Source organism: Castor canadensis, chromosome 5 (genome assembly GCF_047511655.1).
Source record: "Castor canadensis chromosome 5, mCasCan1.hap1v2, whole genome shotgun sequence".
Lineage (NCBI taxonomy): Eukaryota > Metazoa > Chordata > Mammalia > Rodentia > Castoridae > Castor > Castor canadensis.
Window position 1 is genome coordinate 7,113,641 of NC_133390.1, and position 26,895 is coordinate 7,140,535.

The 26,895-nt window shown below is 36.1% G+C and overlaps 1 protein-coding gene across 10 annotated transcripts in view; it reads right to left on the bottom strand.

The window, feature by feature from the left end:
- Positions 1-26,895, bottom strand: part of Dyrk1a (dual specificity tyrosine phosphorylation regulated kinase 1A) — a 133,468-nt gene that overhangs the window by 25,447 nt on the left and 81,126 nt on the right. For all 10 annotated transcript variants that reach the window (XM_074072662.1, XM_020184278.2, XM_074072660.1 and 7 more), the window contains 4 exons: positions 15,480-15,676; positions 9,905-9,997; positions 7,849-8,037; positions 3,901-4,048 (listed from right to left, as the gene is read on the bottom strand). In XM_074072662.1, coding sequence (XP_073928763.1) covers positions 3,901-4,048; positions 7,849-8,037; positions 9,905-9,997; positions 15,480-15,676 — 627 coding nt within the window. The remainder of the gene's footprint in view (positions 1-3,900; positions 4,049-7,848; positions 8,038-9,904; positions 9,998-15,479; positions 15,677-26,895) is intronic.

Consider the following 26,895-nt stretch of genomic DNA (forward strand, 5'->3'; position numbering starts at 1 on the left):
GCTGAGTTAAACTAAGGTGTGATCTCTGTAACAAATGATATACAGATAAGAAGTACCAAAATGCCTTGTTTGCTCTGCCTTACAACTTCCATCCGATGGGATCTCTGATTTGTAACAATGCAGCCCTCTCTGTGTTGGCTTGATAAATTAACATATAATCTGTGTTTATTAGTAATTTTCTGTAACAGTTCACTAGAAGTTTTATGACAACTGTCAAAGAACAACATAGTTTTTGTGGTGGTTTTAAGGCAAATTCGGCAAGTGCTTGAAAAATCACAGACTGCAAGCTACTAGGATTTCATGATTGATACAAGGGAAATCCTATGCAAGACTTCGTTTGGGAAAACTATAAAATACAATTCAATCACAAAAAGAAATGATGAATAAGCCTAAGAATGGGGAAATGATACAGAATATGACTTGCAACCACTGCTGACTCTCTAAACAGATTAATACACACTAAAACTCTTCAAAGATTATGCTTAAGTATAAACACTGACTTCGCATCAGATGAGGTCATTCAATATATTAAAGTGCTGCCCTTCAGTATAAATATTCTTACAAATACCAGACTCGGCATCTGTAACTCAAATTGCCTTTTACTATCACAAAAACAAGTTTCTCTACAGATCTATCTGGATTAACTATGACAATATCTGGTCCCTAAGAAGTACACATGTATTCTGTCTTCCTGATAGCAGTCCTGGACTGCCTGCCTTTAAGCAGTACGTAGCAATACTGTTTTGAGATCACTCATGATACAGGTGATTTACAGTTGGGATACATACCACAATGAAAATTCTACATGGCTTACACTGGAGTTTAAAGCACTAATTGACACTGCAAATAATAAAAAGAACCCTTAAAGGTTACCTAAGGGAATGTACAGTATCTGCTCTTAGGCACTCCAGCTCATAGGTTTAAAACTAAAAACAGCTCCATGACACCTCACAGACATGGTCCATGCATGGGTTTTAATCTCCTGGTTAAGTAGTAGCCACAAAAGGAATGCAAAAGATAGTTCATGTCAGAATTCCAAAGTGACTATGAAAATCCCTTTACAAAGCTCTGTGATTAGACTGTCCTCCCAATGAAAGATCTACTTCCTTGCACCTGACCTCATGATTCACTACTCATCTACTAAGTACCTACACTGTGCTGGGCAGACAGGCATATTTGTTCAGTTTTCTTAACAGGAATTGGGGGAAAACAGAGTTGGTAAGACTTTGTTCTAGACCTTAACTGAATTTCCTTTTAACCAGACCATGGCAGGTATACCAAATAACCTAGATAAGAAATTATTCAATAAAAGAGAGAAGGGGAGAGAATAATGGGGAAAGGTTCAGCAATAAATACTGACTTACAGTTAGAAGTTCTAATGTTCTTTGCACAGCACAGTGACTAGAATAATAATGCAATGTATATTTCAAGTAAACTAGAACAAAATAATTTTGAAGGTTTTTACCACAAATAATGGTAAATGTCTGAGGAAATGGTGTATTTATGCTATTTGAAGTTTACACAGTGCACACATGTATCAAAGTGTCACATGGTACCCCACAAATATGCACAACTTTAAACATGCGCCAATTTAAAATTCATCAGTAAAAGAAATGCCACATGGTAGAAACTTTTCAGTGCTGAAAGACTTAAGACTTCATCAGAATAAACTCTATTTGTCAATCACCTTAGTAAAACTGCATCATAAAAAAGGGATGATTTTCAGACACCTTAAATTTAAGATATCAGGTTGATTAACATGGCTATGTCTGACCTAAAGATCTTTCTGTGTTGTTTCCCAAAACAGAAACTCAGGTTTGGTTTTGTTTTTCTGAGACACTACGCTTCGTCGTCATCTTAAATAAGAATTTAGAAAAACTCAAAATACAACCCACAAGAGTAAGTAAGAAGGGGTGAGGCCTGTTCAGAGACCACTTTAGAAATCAAGCATCCTTACAATGTGCCTTGAGTGGAAGTGGGCTCACTTAAGTTAAATTATAACCGACAATGAACAGCAAAGTTTTAGTATGCATGATGAGAAAAAGTTTTAAGACACAAACATGGTTATGGACTATACCAAGTATCTACAGAGAAGAAACTAAGAAGAAAGAATCACTAGCATGAGCTCATTTTTCTTGTAACAAAACGGATTAAGGGGTATTTCATATATGAAGGATCTGAATTATCTGAAACTGTTACCATTAACCATTCAGTATTTACATCTACCATTCTGGGGAAACTAAACCATAATGTACTCACAAGCCTTTTTCAAATGGTACTCATTCTGAATAGAGTTTTATTTAAGGCCCTGAATTTTCCACTTGCAATATGGTGCTTATAGTGCAATGCTATTTCCTTTCCCTGTGCATGTTTCATATTCAAGCACTGAGAATGCCCAGTAATTTATTATAGCAGACAAACCTTCAAACTACCACAGAATTTACTAGAAATTTGGGTCTTTCAATATTTACTGTGGGAACGAGGCAATTTTCTAAAAAATGGTGCCAACTTAAAATATAGTTTTATTTAAGCCATTGCATTTTGCCAGGTATGGTGGTACATGCCAGTAATCCCAGCTACTGAGGAGGCAGAGATAGGAAGACTGTGGTTCAAGGCCAGCCTAGCAAAAGATATCAAGACCCTATCTCAAAAACAATCTGGGCATGGTGGTACACACCTATAGTCCCAGCTACTCAGGAAGCAGAGGTAGGAGGATCATAGTGTGATGCCAGCCCAGGCAAAAACTGAATGAGTCTATCTAAAAAGCAAATTAAAAGCAAACAGACTGAAGGTATGGCTCAAGTAGTAGAGTACTTGCCTAGCAAGTGCGCCCTGAGTTCAATCCCTAGTACCTCTCAAAAAGTGGGGAGGGATTGCATTTTCACTCCCCTACCTTTTTATAAAGGAGTTTTGGGTTTTTTTTAATTAACCATACTTATCTGGTATTATCAACACATATCTAAACCTGTGTCACTCTGTATCTGTGCCTACATTAACTTTGTAATTTATTGTTCCTGAGGCCATATGTTAAAATTGATGGCATCTTCTATGTATACTTGGCAGCAATTTTTCTCTTTCTGGTGCACAAAATAATGATGCCTTACAATCATTAGAATCTTAGATCATTAAAAATATTATAAAAGAAGATAGACTCAGAAGACGTTTTGCTCATGTATTAATACCTAGACTTCAGTATTTTCACAGTTCTTAGGTCTTCTATTTTGGTTTTCAGAAGGAAGACGGTGTGACAATAAAACAATACAGGTTTTGAAGTTGGGCAGAAGTAGGTTCCCATTCTAACCGACAGCCCTGTGACCTAGAGGATTTACGCCTTATACAAACCATCTATAATTTAAGGATTTTAACCATCTTCCTTGTAGGGCTGCCTTGGTTATTATAGATGATGGAAGAAAAGCACAGGAGTGGTAGGAGTTCTGTATGTAGCAGTTTTCTGCTATAGTAAACCTAACACAGCTTTTAACACTGCCAAACTGACAGTCTGGGGAGAAGGGTGAGATTTTTGTTCAGACACTCCAAAAGTAGTTTTACAACCACTTACCACACACAAGCTTACGTCTACTGCATTCGCTAGATTAGAAATTGTTAAAGTTACCAGAAGAACAACTCTGGACAAACATCTAACATTAAAGCAAACCAAGAGCACTAGCAAGATGCAATTTGGAAAAAGCATTACTCTCATTGGTTTCTACATTGTACATTCTCTGGAGTGCACTGTTCCCACAGATTTCAAATCATGTATCATAAATCGAAGTTCTTCAAAGAAATAAACAAATTCTTAACCAATCACTTTACCAAAAAAATCTATTTTGATTTAAAATAACCATTAATTCAAATTCCTGGTCTGGGCTGGCCATGCTGCACTGTCTGGCTTTTGCTTACCTATGTAGTATTTCATCTCAGTGTCATGTTTGTTCATGAGCTCAAGGAGTCGCACTTCTATCTGGGCTTGATTCAGAAAAGCTTTCTTGTTCTTTATTATTTTAATGGCAACCCATTCTTGCTCCACCCGATCATATGCCTTTACAACCTGAAAAAGAAGAAAGGTAAGTAATTCTCTATGTTATTATTAATGGCAGCAATTTCACATTTCTCCCCCATTGTACATCTACTTAATTCTCATTTAACTCTACATTTTCCTGACCTTCCTAAGTAGAAAAGATCTTATCTGTTTCTATTCAACATACCATCCATTTTACTATAGAGTAACTTTAAGTTCATCTTTCAAACTGATTGCCCCCACCATCACAGCCCCCAGTATTGGGACCTTGACCTTGCCAGCACTCTACCACTTAAGTCACACCACCAGCCCCTTTTGCTTTAGTTATTCTCATGCCTTTTGCCCAGGCTGGCCTTGAACTGCAATCTTCCTACCTATCCCTCCCACACAGACATGCACTGCACCAACATGGCTGGCTTGTTTATTGAGATGGGGGTCTCATTAACTTTTTGTCAGGCTGGTCTCAAACTGCAATCTTCCCTATCTATGCCTCTCAAATAGCTGGGATTACCAGAGTAAACCACTGAGTCTGATCTTAATTTCTTTTGGTGGTACCTGGGTCTCACTGAACTCAAACTGGGACTATGATCCTCCTATTTAGGCTTCCTGTGCGTGTTACAATGCCCAGCTTTTTATTAGATGAGATGGGGGTCTCACAAACTTTTTGCCTAAGCTGGCAAAAAGATCCCCCTGGATCTACGCCTCCCTAGGATTACAGGTATGAACCACCAAACCCAGTTTACAATTCCTTTTGTATGCTCCTTACAAATACCTTCTAAATTCCCACAAAATGGATGTTTTGGATTGTTTTTAAACACAATTAGAACAACTGTTTCTATCCTTCAGAAATAAAATCAGGTACCTTGACAAGAACTTTGAGAATTTTAAAAACTGTTTATTTAAAAAAGAAAAACAATTCTTTTCTTGCTAATAAAACAACTCACCCAACTATTCTTTTAATGAGAAAAACTTGGTTTAAATCCCAAAAACACACATAAAATATTTAAAAGATTCTAAGGTATCTCAGAAAGCACATAACTTTCCGTTTTTAAATAAAACATAAAACATCAGTATAAAAGAGTAATTTATACTAAAAAACACAAATTACCAAGAAAGTTCCACAATATGTTAAATGCCATAATGAAAAGACTGAGTGTGAGTTTGAAAACTCTCTACTAATCAGAGACAATCATTATACCTAGTTAAATGAAAATTACATTTGTAGTACTGTACACACACAGAGGAATAAAATAGTTTTGTGATACATTTTCTAACACAATCAGAAAGGTTGGAAATGGGGTAAAACTTCAAATAATTCCAATGTGAAGGATGGGGAAACCACTGAAGTAGAGAAAGAAGATAAATGTAGGTTCCAAGATCTAAATCAGTCAAGGATAAATATATTATAAACAATAAATTATAAAGGGTTCAACTAAAAGTCAAGTTTGAAATGAAAACTGCAGTTGTCTTTGGCTATGCTCAGTTCTAAAAGGCATTTACTTATCTGCTGTCTTTGGCATCAGAAGTGACCCTTGTGAACAGGTGGCCTTGGTATTCTTCTGCTTCACAGGCAACAGTGATTACAGCAACAGCAGCCAGTCTGCTGCCCAGATCCCAGTAGTCTGACCAACAAAGGCCACTCACAGTGACCTAAGTACTTACAAGTAGCTGGTTAAATGTTACTGCACAGGTTTTCAACTCGAACTATACATTCGGTGGGGAGGAGTTAGGAAATATCAATGCCTAAAATCCAGCCAGAGAGAGTCTGACTTAACTGGTATGGAGCCCAGGCATCAATCTGTGTTTCAAAGCTCTCCGGGAAATTTCAATGTGCAATGAGGACCGATAACCACTGGCTAAAGAAATGGAAAAACCCCTTATTTGACAAGGACCTGGCAGAAATTTCAGGGAATGTTTGGTCAAGTCAATATGGAAGACAGCACTGTGATGAGTGATTGGTCCTAAACATAATTGTGGACACTACACATCACAGCCAGGGAGGGAAGCAGAAACTACCTAGTGAAAAGTAGTTAAAGGTCAAATACACCTGTATTTTCACAGAGTTACTATGTTCCTGGGCTCTGAGGAACACCACCATAAGAAAATTAAGGTGTAGAGTTGGAAGAAAACATATGACCTTAAAGACTGAATGCTCAGGTACAACTAAGCTTAGCAAGTAGGCTACATGGCCATCATTTTCACAGTAAATGTAAAAATAGCTAGGAAAACAACTGCTAAATATTGGTGCACTTTTTAAGGTACAGATAGTAATGCTTACATCTACGGGGTGTTGACAGTCCTGGTTAAGAACCAGGCCTCAGAAATGCCTTCCTTAAGGGGCTCTAATAAAGAAGCACAAGCTGCTTCTGACAGAACAGGACTACCTTCATAAAGAATACTGCCAAAACACTGAGAAAGCCTTGGGTTAGTACAAAAAGAGGTTATAAAGCAAGGGCAAGTTCCTTCATATCATGGAAAGAAACAGACACATCATATATGTATCATCAAAACCTGGTAGAGCCACACTAGAGTAACAGACCTTTGAACATGCTTGTTCATACTTGCTTATATGTTTAATAGCTTAACTTTACTTTTAGTCCTGTGGCTGCTAATGGCCTAGTATGTTTCTGATGTAAGTTCAATTGAATTTGATACATGATGAATTCTTCCTCACTGGTTGAAAGAGGGCATAAATTTTGCTTTCTCTCAGGGTAGGAACAGAAAAGTAAATAAACACTGACTTCATAGTTTAAAAAACACACACACACACACAAACACACACACACAAAGGCAATGAGAAAAATTCATTTTGACCTCCATTATGTTTTCCTCACTGCAAAGTCAAAAGAAGTACATAAATACCTAATTCACTGCACAATGACTATAAGGCAGAGGAGGCTGGGATTAATAGTAAGTCATACCTCAAACAAAAACAAGTTTAGTGACTCAATGAAATGAGAGAAGGATGGAGTGGGAACAGCTAAGAAAACACAGGTAGAAAAAGGTTTTTCAAGACCATGAGGAGGGTTTCACACCTATAATCTCAGCACTCAGAAGGGTGAGGCAGAAAGTCAGTTTGAGGCCAGCATGGGCTACATAGCAGGACTCGGACTCAAACATACATATACACATATATACATGAAGATGTGAGAAAAGGGAATGAGCACTCTTGGGTCTGGGTGCAACTGATCTAAGAGACTCACACTTTCAGGTTTTTGTGCTAATGAGCCTGGGTGTTCAGGTGAGGGAGAGTTTGGGTGGAAAAAAAAAAGCCAAGAATGAAGAAGGGGAAAAAAACCTTAAAATCCCAGGTCTATCTCTAAGCTCTGAGGACTTAAGAAGACATCATGAAGCCTGTCTACCTTGATAAAGTTAGACGATGAGGGGGGAGAAAAACCCAGGGCACAGCCCCAAGCATCCAGAAGATGAGAGGCCATCCACCGTGCCACCTGAAAATAATTCTTTTCTCCCTGAAGAGGTTGGATCAGTTACATACATAACGAATAAACGGTCATCCATTGACCACACAAAGCCCAGATAAGAGAGTTAATATTGGCTATCAGTGATTAAAATTAACTTGCTAGTCATTAGTGAAATGTAAATAGTATTAGCACCCAAAGAAAGGAACGTTAACAAAAAAAAAATCTACTGGCGTTTTTACTTAATGCAATTTTACTGAATCAATTTTTGGAAAATTATAATCATTTAAAAATACTTATATATCCATTGTTTACATCTAGTTACAAATATTAAAAGTGTGCTAAGGGAAGGATGTGACAACATGATTACAAAGTTCTTTTGATGAAATTCAGTATTTTCCATAAAATTACCTGTCCAAAGGAACCTTTGCCTATCAAGGAGTCAATTTCGTAACGATCCATCCACTTTTCTCCGTTTTTTACAATATAGTCATAGTTATCATCATCATAACCATCATTGTAAACCTTCCTCTCCTTCTTATGACTAGAATCGTCTCCCTGGCCTTGTTGGTGTCTTCGCTTCTTTTTTGCATAGTAAACCTGAAATGAGAATACAGTGTTAACTGTATAATTTAAATCACTATTGGGATGGGGCACGTGTGTCCAAAGTGCAAGAGACAAAGCTACCAGGAAGAAATTAATGAATTTTTATAACAATATAAAAAAATGAAATAAAGGATTTTCTGCAGTCGACATTTAGACTAGAAAATAATCCTAACGTAACCAAGAGAAAGTGTCTATAGTGAATTTCACTGCATAGTTCTTCTATAGATACATTTTATGAACAGGTGATAGGAAGTGGTACAAAGTATCCCATTCAAGAAGAGTAAAAGGGCGCCAGTTACAGTAACTTATTAAAGTACAATTTATACACAAAGAGAAAGTACAGATCTTAGGAGTACAATATGAGGAATATGGACAAATATATACACTGACATAATCAATAAATGCCAAAGAAAATAAGTAACATTTTCATTCTCTTCAGGTTCAAGTTTACTCATGTTCCTTTTTCTGGTTAATGTCAACTTTTCATCTGATCTTGCAATAAAAGATTTTAAAAATGAAAATTTAAATGCAGATGAACTGATGATTTACTAAAATCACCCAGTTTTTCAGTCTATAAGAAAGCCCACCCAGGGACACACCCACTGAGGCCACCTACTCCTTCCAGTTAATCACAAACTGAGTTATTTCCCCCAATCTGTTTTCATATAACATAGTTTCAAAAGCTAGTGAAAAATAAGGTGAATTAGGCAACAGTCCAAATAATTAGTGACTAGTCTTGAGGAAATTATAAGTTATATTCTATAGAATAATGTCAGAAAAAGTCTGTTTATAAGGCAGCATGACATTTGCAAAGAAGCTTCCACAAAGCCACAATTAACAGTTTAAAGTTTTGTTAATAATAATAATGAGTCATCATATGTTAACAAATTGAAATTAATACTGTTAGAATTTTCAGATAATTACAAGTTACTCAGGTACACTGTTTATAATACATAAATGTATACAAAATCTAATTCAGAAATGTTCCTGAATTAATTCTAACTTTATCTTGACACACTGCAACAGTAATGTATTGTACTGGCATTAAACAGCAAAAAAACTGCTATGAAATCCACATCTTTTTAATTAAGTCGCTCTAAAGCTAGCAGTATACTAAGCCTTTAACATGAGGACACAGGGCTCCCATTGGAAGAGAGTTGACAGTATGGGTTTTTCTACTCTTCTCTAGAAAAAGTTCACCCAATTATTAATTACAGAACTACAAGTGAGGGCTGAAGCAAATGACAAGCCAAAAAAGGTCCAATGCACCAGAAAAAAAATTTAGTAGCAAAAAGCCAATGATAAGGCATAGTATTAGCTATGTGTTTTTTTTAATCCTACTTTAATCAAATGAGCTTTTGGATGTATTACCATGGAAAGATAAAAGAACACACATAAAAACTTAAAAGACAACAGAAAGTTCAAATAAACTAGCCAAATGCCTGTAACTTGGTAAATACATTGCAGAGCTACCGAACATCAGGGCCGAAAGTAGAAACACACACATATACAAAATATAAGCAAAAGAAAACAAAAGACTAACATGCATACTTTTTATAGTAACTATTTCTCTTCTTTCTTATTTGGGGAAAGAGTTATTATAGAAATAATAACTTTGCATATTAAATACAACTTTGAAAATCAACTTTCTTGTTTACCGTACTTGTTGCTATATCTTTTCTGTAGTTGTAATTATATAATTATGCTATCCATAAATCACTGACATATTAGCTTTCATAGTAATGATAAATATGACAATCATCAGGAATAAAACACATTTAGCATATTTAAACAGGCACAAAAAACTTGTCCCTCTTGATATATTGCTATATATGCTGCTATAACAAATCAATAGTCTTACCTCATTAATATGCTTATATGTTTTGATCAAATCAACAGAAAGTTTTCTCAGGGGAGCAGTTGCTGGATCACGGAAGGTTTGGGGCATCCGCCTCTGTAACATGACAGTATCAGGCATCACATTAAACAGACAGAAAAGACTAGCATTTTAACTATACTGCAGTCATGTAATTCCCTCTTCTGTAACCTGAATGTCTGTTTGTTTTCTTAAAAAAGACATCTACATTAGTAGATTATACACTCTCTCAATCTTTCATCTGGATTCCAATGAAGACAACTTCTGGAATAAACAAATGAAACTGGTAGATAATATGATCAGCCACCCAAGATTTTGATCCTGTTCCTTAAAACCTAAAACTACAGACATATTCCTCATCTAAGACACACACATGATGCTACCTAAAAGGGTTTCTCTACCACATAATTAGCTCAACGAAAAATATCTTCTGAATCAATGCTAAAGCCAGGACACGCTTATCACAGGCGGGCAAAGACAAATCCAGCCCTCCAAGGCTACCTGCAGCTTCCTAAGGTAGCATTTCAAGACCCAGTTGACAACAAAATGGTGACAGCAGAGCCAATGCCTCTAACAACTGGGTGTACAACTGCCAACACCACCAGGCCTTGCCCTCTTACAAGCATCTGCACCAGAAGCAAGGATAAGAATTGCACTTTCATACCAATATTCCTGAACTGTTCCTCAAACACTACTTTCCAACTAAATATCATGCCTCAAAAAAGGGTTTCCCCTAGTGGGGTTTCTTGCAATCAACACACCATCAAAGCCAATTACATCAAGGTACCTACAGTAAGTAGAACTAGCCCATCTTTGTGTTGTTGCCTAGCTCTTAAGAGGTATTAATGCCAATTATGTTTACTGAACCAGAGGCCCTAAGAAAGACCTCAAGGGACACAGGTCAATCTGAGGGACAGAGCAACAGTGAACACATTATGCCACTACTTCACAACTACAAAACTGTCTGGCGTCTTGATGGTTAACCTAACCCACAGTAACAAAAAGAAGAGAGGGTTAAACTGCGGGCAGAACAGGAAACAATCATCATCTCTACAGTCTGAAAACATGGAGCAATTACACAATTTACCTAAGTGTACTTTCTAGTGAACCAATATTAATTAATATTGGTTTCCTCTGCATGCCTATTCAAATTCTAAGAATCTGTTATCCAGATGGCAAATTCACTGAGCTGCTGAATGAAGTTAACAACACCTCTTCTCAATGTCCTCTTCTTACAGTTCTGAATAAGGTATAAAGGGGGAAACCCCTTGGTGATTCTATTTGTCTGAAGAAATCTTCAAAATTAATAAAATCTGAAATATATTTTCCAAATAGTTTTCTTTTAAAGAATATAAGCAGTAGACAAACCTAAATTCACAGAATACTATTCCTTGGAGAATTTATTTTGAACCCTTAAGAGGGAGGGAGGATTACCACTGGTAAAGCTGTCTGAAGAGTGAAATAACAGTAACAGGTACTATTTACTAAACACTGCCTTGAACACACAACACTCATACAATCTTCTCAATAATTCTACAAGAGTAAATATTACTCCTGTCACCATTTGCAACGGAGAAACCTGGGATTCCCATGTAAAAAACTTGACCAAGGCCCTGGAGTGAATAAAGAATACAACTGGAACAGAACTGAGGCTCTTAACACTGACCCTAAGCCAGGCCTCTCTTCCACCCTGTCAGTTCATTTTTAGGTGATTTAGAGACAAACTGATTGTAGCATGCATAAAATAAGCATGTGCTTTTATTAAAATTAACTATGTAAAAAACTAGGGGTGTCTTAAGTTTTTAACTTTTCATTTACAACTTCACTGGCATTTCAAACACCTGAAAAAATAATCAGTGGCTATATCTAAAATTAATTATGCATGCTCAAAGCATCCAAATCAGACTCTTGAGTGTGTCTAGTACAATCCCAGCTTCTCAGGAGTCTGTTCTCACACCCATGACCCTCCATCTCAGTCTAGGCCACATTGAGAGAACTCGTCTCAAAAATAAATAAATAAATACATAAATAAAATAAAATTGTGTGGTATATACATGAAATAAACCACATGACTCTGAGCTACATAATCAGATTTCTGCACTCAATTTGAGTATGTGCTGTATGCTTGGCACTTCACAGTACATGGTGAATCTTTATCACAACTGGTCAAGCTACACTACAAAGACAAGTTGATTAGTTCATTCTTAGTACCTTATCTTCCTTATTACTTCTGGCAATAGAAATCACTATTCCAGAGACACATGAATACAGATGAATTCTGTCCACAAAATACCTGGCCTCAGACTGGAGGGTACATCAAGTGCTTCCTGAAAAGAGGTACTCAAAATCCATGGATAGAACAAATTAATATCTATAAAGTAACATCCCTTCACTTTTATTGTGATTTCATGCTAACCAAATTTTCTGTTTTGCAATTTTATGTGGCCATTATATTAAGTACAAACCCACAATTAGAAAATAACTTTTCTAGATATCACTAACAGATCTATGCTAAGGCTCAGGGCCAGCCTTAACCATCTGATGCCTGTACTACCTCCTGTTTCTTACAATCATAATGTCAAGAGAATGCAAACTAGTGCAGCAAGCTCCCACCTCCACAGCTTGAAAGTAAGGCTAAAGCCCTCAGAGGACCCAGGAGCCCAGTATGTTGTAGATGTTACCCTTTCACAGGGAGTAACCTGCAGAAAGCATAATGAAGAAGATGGCATCCTGTGCCTCAGTTATCTGTTTGTAGGAGCTAGAAACTCTGTGTCCCTAGTGCTCCCATCTATTGCTCTTTCTCCTCACCCAGAACTCAAAAAAGGAGTAGTGTACAATTCCTGCTTAGTTATAAAAACTAAAACAACCTTCAATGTTTTTCTCTGAAAAGATTCTATAGTGTAAGATTTAGACTTTATTCAGAAATACTTATTTCATTCATTCAACTTCTTTTTGTTGTGATACTGGGATTCAAACCCAAGGCTTCACACTTGCGGGGCAGGTGCTCTATCACTTGAGCCTTTCCTTCAGGCCCTTTTTATTTCTATTTACCTGACATTTTCATATATGATGAGGAACTGGAAACACTATATTCTGCCTTTTTGCTTTTATCAGAGCTATCAATAAAGCAACATAGTATATATCACACATATTCAGGGCACTGGTAGAAATAAGGACTATGAAAGATACCCCAAGAAGTAGAACAGAGACTCAGCCTTCCAATGCCAATCATACTTGTATTATATTTCCTGTTTCCTAAATTTATCTTTTCAACAAAATACTTTACACTTGTACCAAACACACTCATATAGGAAAAATTTATGACTAGAAATAAAATCTTAAAAGTTATTTCAATTCACAAGCTTCATTTATTGGCTGATTGATTCATTGCTTTTTTAAACAAGGTCTCAATGTAGCTCAAGCTGGCCAGGAATTTGTTACGTAGCCCAGAGTGGTCTCAAACTTGTGACCTTCCTGCCTCAGCCTCCTGAGTGCTAGAATTACAGCATTTACCGCCATGCCTGACTTCAATGAGCTTTTATTTATTTAAAACATACAGATAGGATGATTAACAAGAACCAATAGAAATCACATAATGAAATTTACAGAAGTTTATAGCTGTAAGGTACTTAAAGAGGGTCTAGTATATGGTCAAATTTATATTCAAGAACAGACATGACATGCAAAATGATCTGACTCAAATCCTACAAGCAGAACCTGAGCCAGGAGCTTGAGCCCATGTCATGTCATATGCCTGGCAGACCATTCACATCAGCACACTACTTTAGTTATAAGAAATGTATTTTCCAATAGCTGCTGTATTTAGGTTCAAAAATTTCTGTGCTTTGGCAGAAATATTTGATTATTATTACTTAAAAGGTGAGTTTTTTAAACTTCACAGGAAATTTTAAAAACATTTTACAGCTAAAATCAGAAATACTAGGTGCAATATCTTATTTTAAATGATCCAAAGACAAAAACAAGATGTTAGCTGAATATAAAAATAGGTACTTTGCTAATTAATTTACCTTCCAAAATGATATATAGAATATACATAGTCCATAAAATGACTTTTAAGGAATTTTTTCCAGCACTGTGTAGACTGCAGATGTTAGATGTTAAGTATGTATCTAAGAAGAAAGAAGCCTGTGCTGGACCCCAGAGTCCACTCCTTATACACCTAGAGAAGTCACAAATGGGAACTTGGTCTCTTCAGGTGGAAAGCTAACACATGCTTAATAGGGTGCTTTTGAACAACTGGGAAAATTAATCCATACATACTGTCCTTTTTGCAAAGTATAATGCAAATGGATCCAGCATGCCATTATTATTACTGGATGTCCATAGTTTTCTTCTGGTACACTCTAAACTTGAACATTCTGATAAACTGCTCCGATTCTCACACACAGACCTAAACTTCTGAATCAATTCACTGAACAAATTCTTAAGTCTTGCCCTAATTCTTACTATGAATGTTACTCACATGTTCTGTGTATTTTTTACTACTGGCAAAGGACATCTCCTCATAGTGATGATATTAATTATATCCATATATAACTATTTAGAGAAAAGACAATTCATGCAAATAATCCAGTACAAGAACTACTTATAAATTTTCCAACATTTTATCATTACTTGATATATTAAAAAACAAAATAAAACAATACCAAACTAAAATCCTAAATCCACAAAAGAGTAGACACATCCAAAACCAGTAGGAAAAGAAACTTTATCTCACAACTACCGCCGGTAAGAAAATTCTCCCCAAATTAATGTAGTGGGTGCAGCTAATTCAGGACGGCATTTAATGTGCACCTGTGTGAGATTATGAAGAACTTTCAGCATTTATTCTTTTTTACATCATCTATTTTGTGGAAAACTGCCGAGTGTCTAGTCTCAGTATGAGAAATAACAGCTTGGTTAAAGTACATATATTTTTTCATTTGTATTTTAAGGACTTTTGTTTTTATTTTTACAAATGTGTATTAAAGTAGCTTACAACATAAAATCAGTTCTGCAAGTTTCTGTAAGAGAATGTTTTCCAGTTAATATTTTTTAGCTTAACTATCTTTCCATAAGAATATTTTCTTTATGTTCCTTTATTTTAAATATTCTTTAGAAATAATTTTTTCTTCTCTATTCCAGAATAAGAGAGTTTGGCTATGCTTCTAAGTACCTTTCAACTATGTGAAATATACAATAGAAAGGAAAAAAAAAAAAAATCAACAAACTTTAAAATATAAACTTCTTAGCATGTTTTGTTCATCTAGAATCCCAGGCAACAAATAAAGTTGAAAACCATTAATGTATTTAGTTTATTTACTATTCAACTCCTCCTCTACCCCATGGTCTCACTTAACCCACACCCCTAGCCCTTTTGTCTTTGTTTTTGAGACAAACTCTGGCTAACATTGCCTGGGCTGTCTTCAGGCCCCCATCCTCCTGCCTCTGCTTTCTGAATGGGTGGAATTAAAGGTGTGAACCACCACGCCCAGCTAATCTAACATTTTTTAAGGGCTATTATCATTTGAACACCATTTCTGATACTTCACAAACTTACCTGGTTGGTTAGAGGTTGCTGAATCTGGTCAGAATACGATAAGGCAGAAACCTGTTGGTCACTTATGTTTGGCTGGCGACGGTCACTGTACTGATGTGAATGGGGCATCTGTCCAGCCATCTGAAGGCCAGCAGCATGGAATGAAAATGACGGTGCAAGCCGAACAGATGATGGTTTGCATGCTGAAGTCTCTCCTCCTATGAAAAGATAAATAGTTTAATAAAGATAGTATTCATACCCTAATAATTGTATCACCTGAGGTGTCTAATAGTTCTTTAAATAATGAAATGTTTAGAACATTTAATAATATGAAAAACCTTTATTAACAACCAATAGGTATATGTCACTCAACATAATGGTTATATATTAAATGGTTTAAAATATAATAAACAACTATATACACATCTATGGAGAAAAAATTTTTTTAAAGTTTTTTATAAATAACTTACTTTCACATGAAATTTTCATCAGTTGAACCTAAGTTATAGTTTGAACTGAGGGAGGCTTTGCCAATATATCAGCTGTTCACAAACCAACTTAAAGGAAGTGTGTGCAATGCTGTTTTGCACTTACCAGGTATATGACAAGCAATATCCCTGGCATCCATAAACCATAATCTGTTCTACTGGTGCTTCCCATTGACACAGTAAAGAGCAGAACATACAAACAGGACAACAAATATACAAACATAGAACTTAACTCAAGGGACTAGATTCTTCCGAACCCTTCCAACAAGGTAACTTAGACCTGGCAAGCTCACCACAAAGGAAGAATAATCAGTTATCCCACAGGGAGGCTAGGACCATGATTATGGAATTTATTGTAGAAAAGGAAGATGAACACTTGTAGAAGTATTTACAGCTGACTAACAAAAGTAATTTTTCCTTTAAGAAGGAAAAAAAAAAAAAAGAGGCAGCCCAGGCACTGGTGACTCACATCTATAATCCTAACTACTCAAGAGGCAGAGATAGGAGGATCTTGATTCAAAACCAGCCCAGAGAATTAGTTTAAGAGACCCTATCTCATAAAAACCCATCACAAAAAAGGGCTGGCGGATGGCTTAAGTGGTAGAATGCCTGCCTAACAAGTGTGAGGCCCTGAGTTCAAACTCCAAGAACACTTAAAAAAAAAAAAAAACACAAAAATGTGACCTGTATACAGGAGAAGGAAAAATTCATTTATAGAACTAAAAAATAAAAGAAATAATGAATATTTTTCATGAGGAAAAAGGAAGAAGAAAAAAAACTTTTCTTCTTCTATCCAGCCAAGCTTGCAGTCACAGACTAAAACCAAGAGAGGAAGCATAAAATGCTGGCCAACAAACTCTAGACTCAAAATATTTGTGCTTCCTAAAGAATAAACCACTAACTCCCACCACACACCACACCATGCTATCTATTCAGCACCAGGACACTTTCCCTCAAGTGTACTATTTTAGATACACAAAAAAGCATTGGCCCCACCACAAAGAACATAGAATCTCAGCCAGGCTGTAGGGTTTGAAATCCACTTACCTGCGAGATGGCCTTACAAATCTAGTATACTTTGAACAGCTGTGGCAATTAATAAACAACCCAACCCAGTATTACCTGCAATTACTATAGTCATTCACACTAAATGTACAGCAAAGATGAAGGGGACAAATGCACACTTTCTACTTGGATGATGACAGAGCTCTACAAACCGAAGAGAACAAAGTTCAAGCCTCCAAAACTAAAGTTCTGCTTTTATTTTCTCACACAGTTAATGACACCATTTTGTACCAAGTCAAGCAGATTCAAAACTCTGGGAGTTACATTAGAGTTTTTTTTTCCTCCATAGCCCATTCTCATGCAGTCACCTGATCTTCCATCCCCTACACAACTCACAGATACACAACCTCCTCTTTTCATTCCTATTACCACAAATCTAACTTAGGATTACCAAATTCTCAACAGCTCTGCCTTTATTCTGCCCATCTGCACCACCACATTTTTTCAAAACGGCTAGAGTGGTCTTCTAAAATTTAAGTCTCAAATCTTCTACCCCTATTTAACCCGAATTATCTCCTGCCCCCAGCATTGCTCTCAGATCTTAGCCTGTGTGTCTCTCCAACAGCATTTAACTGACACACACTACGTGATTAAATAAGTAAAAAAAAAATATGAACCTAAATGAGAAGACGGATAGCTTTTCTAAACATTTCACTTTTCATAAAGAAAAATATATTTCATAAAGAGAAATATATTTCTACCAACTGGGAGGGAGAAAGGAGGAACAGAGGAAAGAAGGGAGAGAAGAAAAGAAACTTGCAGGAAACTGTCCTACAGAAATAACTGATGATGTACAAAGATGTTAAGCATGTTGTATTTATAAAAAATCAGAACCCTAACTGTTAAATAGTATGGGGAAGAGACTTTAAACCTGCATGTTAAAAGGAAAAAAAAAACTGGTAGGAATATAAGTAAATGAAAATTTTGAGGTCCTTAATATATAAAGAGCTCTTACCAACAATCAAAAACGATTAAGGATATGAATGGCAAATTACTTAACCATTCTGAATCTTAAATTTCCTATTTTATGAAGCAGATAGCACTGTACTAACTAATCCAATTCTTTGTTGTGAAGTTTAAACAGGATGCCACAAACATCTGCAAGTAGGCATACAGCGTGGAATTTGAAGGGCTGGTGGAGTGGTTCAAGTGGTAGAGTGCCTGCCTAGCAAGCGTGAGGCCCTGATTCAAACTCCAGTGCAACAACAAGAAAAAAAGAGACCAGAATCCACAAACATCACTTAAAAAGTCAGCCTGTTTTCATTATCAATATCATCATCATTACAGTTTGCAAGGTGTCCACCAAAAGGCTCGTGTATTAAAGGCTTTGGTCTGCAGCTAGCACAGCTATTCAGAAGTCACTGGATCATGAGGGCACTAACCTCATCAACAGTTAAAATAGGTTAATGAACTATTACTAGGAGGTGGGGCTTAGTTGGAGGAGTAGGTCACTGGGAGCATGTCTTTAAAGGGTATTCTTAATGGCCTCTTGGTATCCATGGGATATGGTTCCAAGGAGACTCCCACTGATGAAAAATCTCAAATGCTCAGGATGCAAAGAGTTTAGTGCTATACTAATATATACTTGATCTGTTTTTCCCATACCACCACCCAACTTCTGCCTTTCAATGTGCCTCCTTTCCACAAATTTCACATTTTCACCTTAACACATAAATTAAGCACATTAATTTTTACATTACTTTTGGGGAGGCATGTTTTCACAAAATGAAGGGATGGGAAGATAAGCAGGTCACACAATGACTTAGACACAACTGACAGTAATGCAGGCTGACTGGAGCTTCTCTGCATCAACTGAACCGTAAAACACGTGCAGAAATTTAATGTCTTTTGTTCTTGTAATTTCTTTTGTTTGGGGGAGGTTTGAGGCGGTACTGGGGTTTGAATTCAGGGCTTCGAGCTTGGTAGGCAGGCACTCTCAACTTGAGCTATCCCTCCAGCCCTTTTTTGTACTGGTTATTTTGGAGATAGGGTCTCACTTTTTGTCCAGGCTGGCCTGAACTGTAATCCTCCTTGGCTTCCAGCCATCACTGGGGTGAAAGGCGCACACCACGATGCCCAGTTTTATTCTGTTCAGATAAATTCTGTTGAGGCAAAATTTTTGCCTGGGCTAGTATGGAGCTGCAAAACACCAATCTCAGCCTCCCCAAAACCACGTGTAATAAATCCATTGAGTAAGGCAGGCTTACTACATCTTGTCCCCAGACCCTTCCCCCCATCTCTGTGCTTTTTCCTAGCTGTCATGGGTAGTTTTTTCCCATCATACTTCCACTTTGTCACCCAGCTAAAAACATGGAGCCAGACGACCATGGACTAAAACCTCTGAAACTATGAGGCTTGTAAATCTTCTTGTCAGGTATTTTGTCATGGCAATGGAAAATGTGACTAGGGCTGTCATATAATATGTCTAAACTTATGACAACACTACACAAAGTGAAAAAAAAATCACTGAATCACAGTTTAATCATTATCATAAAATGAACAACCTATATGACAAGAGGGAAAAACCACACTACTCTATGAGACATTCCAAGGTAGATCTCCTTCCTTTTCCCCCAAAGTTCCTACTATAATGACCTCCAAAAGCAGGTTTGCTTTCATTATAAGTAAATGGTGTTATATACCTAATGCTATACCTATACGCTGCAGTTTGTGCATCACCATTGCCTTATATCCTATTACAAAAGCATGATCTGTTTATCCATTCTTCTTTTGGCTGAAATCTGAATTATACCCAGTTCAGGACTATTAGGAATGTTATCAATAATAAAAGTCCCAATACACATCATTTAGTATACAAGATGCTGTTCTGTTGTTTTTCCAGACTTCTTCTTGTTTTAAATTACTCAGTTTCCCCACTAGTAGTTTATGAAACATTTCAAGGCTCTGCTCCTTCACTTCACTACCATTAGAAACATCAGTGCTTCTCATTTCAGTCACTGGTTACAGGAGTGCAGTGGAGCTCCACGTTCTCTCCAACTGCATTTTTCTATTGACTCTGAGCATCTTTTCCTATGTGTAGCCATGTGGACACCACTTCTGCAACCCCCATTCTCATTTTATTACATTAAATTGGAAATCTTTTTCCTAGAATTTTTTAGGATTTTTTTTTCCTTCACATATTCAGGACATGCAGATCTATTAGTTATAGATTTATCTTGCCATTCTTTTAATGGTATTCTTTGATGAATGTAAATTCTCAATTTCTGTCAACTTTTGCTTTTTATCAGTACTTCAGGTGTCTTAAAGATTTTTTTTCCTGATACCAAAGTCATGAAAAGACCCAGATTGGGATTCTATTTGAATTTGACTTTTGCAAATGTGTGGGGCAGAGATGAAGTTTCATCTACCCCAACAGACACCTCATTGACTGAGAACCATTACTAAAAAGGCAGACATTCTCCACTGCTCTGGAATGTCACCCTTTAATCACATCCAGATACACCTGAATCTGTTTTTTTGTTTGTTTGTTTGTTTTGGTATTCTCTATTTTGTTCTTACCTAGATTTCTCTGTGCAAGAAGCAGGAGCTGCCTAATTACAACCGCTCCTTCAAGTATGTTTTGGCTATTTTTAGCCCTTTGTGTATCCCTATGATCCAGAATAAGCTCATCAAAATCACCAAAACAAACAGCACTGTCTCTGTAGAACAGTGTTGCCGGGTAGAATTTTCTACAATAACTATTGTAGATGAATGCGTCATTGTAGAAATCCCCTTCCAATGTCCATTCTCTCCCTTGCTTTATCCTTAATCTAAGATCTCCAGCACTGGGATGATATAGGCACCACTGTCTTACTCAAAAAAGAAACCTTTCTAAAGTTCCACAGTATTCTGGTTAGATTAATGGAGTTCCCTTCCAATGCTACTTTTCTAAGACCTTTTCCCCATGAATTTTACTAAGTGCCTTTTAGTAATGACATGACTTTTCAGATTACTCCATTAATATGGTGAATGACAATTGTTTTTGGTGATAGAACTCAGGGCCTATGCACTTGCTAGGCAAGTCGTCTACTACTCGAGCCACACCATCAACCATAAAAATTGATTTTAGGGCTAAACAAACTTTGTATTCCTAGAATGCAATTTGGTCATGGTTATCCTTTGGTGGCAGACTCACTGGAAAACCCTCAAAACTTGGAGCTTTCTTCTTGAGTAGGTTTTTCAATTGAAGATTAAGTTTCTTTATTAGGACTATATATATTTCATATTTCCTGGTATATCTATTTTGGTAAGCTGTATTTTCTCATAGTTATGTCTACTTCATCTAAATTTCATATAAACTGACATCATCAAGCTTTACATTGTATATAAAATTATAGTGATCTCCCTTCACCTCAACATTAATTTTATTAAGTATCCTCTCTTAAATGTTCTTTACTTCCGCTCTCATCTGGTTCTATCAGTTACTAAGGAAGGTGTATTTAAAAAAAAAACAACTCCCATTTAAAGTATAAATTATAATTTGTAAAATGCAAATTTAGAGTTGTTGTATCATTCAGATTATAAACTTCCTTCTCTAGTTCCAAAAATGCTTTTCACATCAGCTGATAACAGTATGTATACACCAAGCTTTCTCTTAATTTTTGCCTAGTATGTCTTTCATCTGTGTTTTTACTTTCAACCTTCCTATTTCCTTGTATTTTAGCTACTAGCATTTTGTAAACAGTCTATAGTTTGGTTTTATTTATGTACAGACACTAACAACCCTTCTATTTGTTCCAACTTTCTTTTCTTACATTTTGCTGGATTCAATTTTTTACATATACATACACATTATTTTTTAGTTATCTTACATATTACAAAGGATTATACACGCTTGGCTTGAACACTGATTAATACGCCCTTATCTATACCACAGTTGATGTGTACTCAACTGTCTCCACAATTCATATGTAATAAATACAAGTATATATAAATAATACAAGTAAGTAATAAGTATATATATATAAATAATACAAGTAAGTAATAAGTATATACATATTTATACCTAAGACATCCAACTGACCATCCAATATGGATAATCGGACACATGGGTACACATGGAAAGACAGACAACTTGTGATATCCAGAAAACTATAAATGAATTATAAATAAAATGGGTAGCTCCTTGATTATTATAACATTCCTCCTAAAATACTTGTTCTATGTTCTAAATCTGGATTCCGTCAATTATGTGCGTTCAACAAGTACTTCCTAAGGGGCTACAATGGAATTGTCTGTGGGGTTACCCTACATACATGATCTGTAACAGTGCTTCTTAAACTTTAATGTGCTTACAAATCATCTTTGAATCTTGTTAAAAATGCAGGTAGTAACTGAGTAGATCTAGGGGAGAGCTCAAGCATTAACATTTAAGAAAACCACCAGCTGATGCCAATTCTGCTTTGAATGTTACCTGCAAGACAATTTACTGTTTGCCTTAAAAGAAGAAAAAAAAAAAAAAACCTCTTCACCAACTAGTAACAGTAGAGAAAATCCCAAAATAAGCTATGTTGTGACATCACAATATACTAGAGAGATTTACCCCCAACAGATTTACCTTCCAAGTCATATTTTTGTTTTTAAAATACTAACACACATTCCCACGAGTACAGGTGACATACTACTTGACAAAGCACCTGATACTCTTTCTTTTTAAATTTGCTGTGGTTAATTTGTGAATATGGATTAATAAGAAATAACTACATTTCTCACTTTGGGAACTTTTATATCTATTTATTATACCATCTATCCTAACCTGTAATAATGCTACTAGTAATTCAGTGAAAAGAAAGATTAAGTCACAAGCACGGGGATGAGGTGGAAGGGGACAAGGAATGGAACTACAAAATATGTGTCAAGTGTGCTTAACACACACTCATTTTCTCCTTTCTTAGGTCACTACTGTATGTGAAACCTAGAAATCAACAAAAGTTAATTTCCTCTTACTATGTTGTACAAAGAAACTATAATGACTACAGACCATTATTGCTAGTGAAGAATAGCACTGATTCTATGGACAAACATTTCATGAACACATCTCTGAGACTGGGACATGATAAGACTCATTAGATTTTAAAGGTACACCTAAGAACAACACTAAAGAATGAAAATAATTCAAGTTAAAATTATAATATACATATATGGAAACTCTTGAGGTTAGGCTCTGAGACAAAATCCCCTGAAAAACAAGGGGAGCAAACAAGTTTATATGGGAAGAAACCTGCAAGATCCCTACCAACAAAACACATCACAAATGGAGGCAAATGTTAAAAGAACAGCAAACTGTGCATTTAATTATGGTTGTAATATAATTAAATGTTTATTATAATTAAATTTAATATATGTGGATTGTAATATAATATATGTGGATTGTTTACTGACTGTAAACCCATAAGTAAGTTTTGTTCACCATTTTACCATTAGCACCAAGTACAGTGTCTGGATCATGGTGTGCATGTAATAAATATCTGATCAATGGAAGAATGAACTGATCTACCAGGAATCTCCAGACTATGAAGAAATGGTTGAGAAAGAGAAAGAGGGAGAAAGTGAAGGAGTAAGGATGAAAGAATTGTTTTTAAAATGAGACTCACGAGTCAGAAATAATTTTTATGATAGCACAGTTTCCTTTACTTGCTTTGATAACCCAAGCACATAGTGCAGTGCCTGACTCTACTACAGAGGGTGTTCCATGAACAAATATTAAATAATTAAAACTAAACTATATGATGACTGTGACTTTGCAAAGAGTCTAAAGATTAGGACTATCTAATGATAGTGATCTGATAAGGACAAATGAACCAACTTATTACTCTCTAGTGGCCAGTACATGTCACTAAAGAATGCATAGATACATGAACACACACACACATTTTAACCTACTAGCCCAAACAGAATACTCAATTGTGTACAGACATGATGAAATTCCTTGAAAGACCTAAGTAAAACCTCAGGTTTTTAGTATGGAACATCAGTTCCATATTAAACAAATATTATACAAATTCCATACTATATAAATCAGTGTATTAAGTTGTTAATAACAGTGAGATATGGATAAAAACCATGTATCTTAAAAAGCCAAAACCTTAGATTCCCACTTCTGACCAACTTAATAGTCCCTGGTACCTGACTATTCCATTTGCTATAAACAACTATAAAATTACTGATTTCAGATATATTAGATAATACGAAGTACAAATCTGTGATCACTGAAAAAAGGAACCAATCTTGGTGAACCCCACAATCACCGAGTTGTATAAAAAGAATGAACCCAAACACAACATGACATCATTACTAAGATGAAAAAACAGAGAGGGTAATTCAAGGGTATGACTGGCTGGAATTTGTGGGGCAGGTAGGAGGAAGCAATTATGGAGAAAAAGGAGCTCTTTCAAATGTACATAGTTCTGCTTCCAGGGACTCTTTGGCCTAATGCTAAGGTGCACGAGCACTAAGAGAAAGCCCAGGAGGGCAGGCATAGGAAAACTGCCAGGAAACTGTGAGCTAAACTACTACTAGAGAACTCACAGGCCAGGGAGACATTAAGTGTTTCAACCAGCTGGAGAAGAGAAATCATGATAAATATCACAAACATCCAAAAGAGACCCCAGAAACTCTGTCTTAGGTGCAAGACTAACCTCCCTCCCAGGAGATTGAAATAAACCTCAAAGGTGGAGGATGGTCTTCAAATACCCTAAAAAGGACGACAAAATCCAAATGCTCAACGATCTAGCACATATGCTGCCCACATTCAATCAAATTTCACTAGACCACAAAGCACAAAAGCTAGGCACCAGTCACTCAGGCCTCTAATCCTAGCTACTTAGGAGGCAGAGATCAGGAGGATCGTGATTTAAAGCTAGCCTGGGCAAACAGTTTGTGAGACCCCATTTCAAAAACACAGAAAAGGGCTAAGGAGTGGCTCAAGTGTTGTAGAATGCCTGTCCAGCAAGGATGAGGCCCTGAGTTCAAATCTTAGTACCACTTTTTTTAAAAAGTACAAAAATATGACCTGTACACAGGAGAAGGAAAAATTCATATGTAGACTGTTTTGAAAAGATAAAGGAAAACAGACAAAATAAGGGGAGTGAACAGTGAATCTTACTAGAGAAATGGAACTTATATAAAAAGGAACCACATGTAAATTATAGAAATGAAAACCAAAATAACTGAAATGACAAATTCACTAAAATAGTGGATTAGACACTACAGAAGAAAAAGATCAGTGGATATGTAAAGAAAGCAATATAAATTAACTGAATTAAAAACAAGAAAAATGGAAGAACACTCACAAATCATACAGAGAAATTCAATCAAATTGAAGAAGTATCAAAGATGATGGGGAGAAAGTCATAAAAACAGCCAGAGGGTTTTACATGCAGGGAAACTATTAACTTCTCATCAGAAACCATGTGCACTGTACTACCAGAAGAAAATAAAACATTTTTAAACTGATTTTAAAAAAAGAAAGACCTTTGGACCAACAATTCTAAATCCAGTGGGGGGAAAAATCCTTTAAAAATGAAGGCAAAGTTGCTTTTCAGACAAATGAATTTGTCAACAGTAGATCTATACTCAAAATAATCTTCACATGGGCTAGTAGAATGGCTCAAGTGTTAGAGCATCTGCCTACCAACTGTGAGGTCCTGAATTCCTACCCCAGTACCACAAGAAAAAAGAAAGTTCACAGAAACCAAGATCCACACAAAATAAAGAGCACCAGAAAGGTATTTTTCAAAGACAATTTAGAATCGGGTGTGGTAGTACATTCCTATAATACCAGCACATGGGAGACCTAGGCAAAAGGATGACAAATTTGAGGCCAGCCTGGGCTATCTAGTGAGACCTGTTTCAAAAAAAAAAAGGTACAGAGAGGTCTGTTGTTCAAAGCCAACCCAGGCAAAAATGTTAGCGAGTCCACATCTCAAAGAAATAAGCCAGGCATATTAGTGCATGCCTAAAATCTCAACTATTTAGGAGACAAAGGTTAGGAGGTTTGTGGCCTAAGGCTGTCCCACTCAGAAGCTCAAGACCCTACCTGAAAAATAAACTGAAGTAAAAAAGGGCTGGGGATGTGGCTTAAATGGTAAAGTGGCCTGCCTGGCAAGCACTGGGCCTGGAGTTCAAATCCCAGTACCACCAACAAGTAAACTGGTAGAATTTGCTAAATATATAAAAGTAAAAGGGATAACAATCACAGCACAAAGGACGGACATACTGAAGTGGAAACACAAGGCAGTGTAACTCAACATGGTAAGCCCAGGCAAAATCACTGAGATAGATAGCTAGAACAGTAATTACTCCTGAGCAAACAATGGAAGATAAAATGGAATACTAATTGTATTTAAGAACCAAAAAAAAATGGCCTTGATACTTTGAGACTACTTACCAAAAAAATGTGTGTATATCATTTACTCTGTATTTAACAAGTACATATCATTTCAAGGTACTATACTATTTTAAAAACTAAATTACAGAAAATTTTATTTAACCTTACAGTAAATGGACTCTCAGCTCTTAATTACAAGAGGTAAACCAAATTCTTACAACTGAAATAGAAGCCAAGAATTTATTTTTAATAATACCATCTGGAACATGGAAAAAGATTAGTTACCCAAGATATAGCTGCTAGATGCCACAAATTACTACACTGTTCACAGTACAACATATAATAGGGGTAAATTTATATTTCTGCCAATATTCTAAAGTTACAAACCACTTTTAAATAGCAAAAAAGTAGTAAGGCAGATAATACCACCAGGTATTTTATGGGTTATTAGAAGAGTCACAAACATTTCAAAGGGAGAAAGAAATACATTAATTTTTCTCATAGTAACCCATAATTTTAAACCATTAATCAGTAATGAAACCCATCTAACAATTTC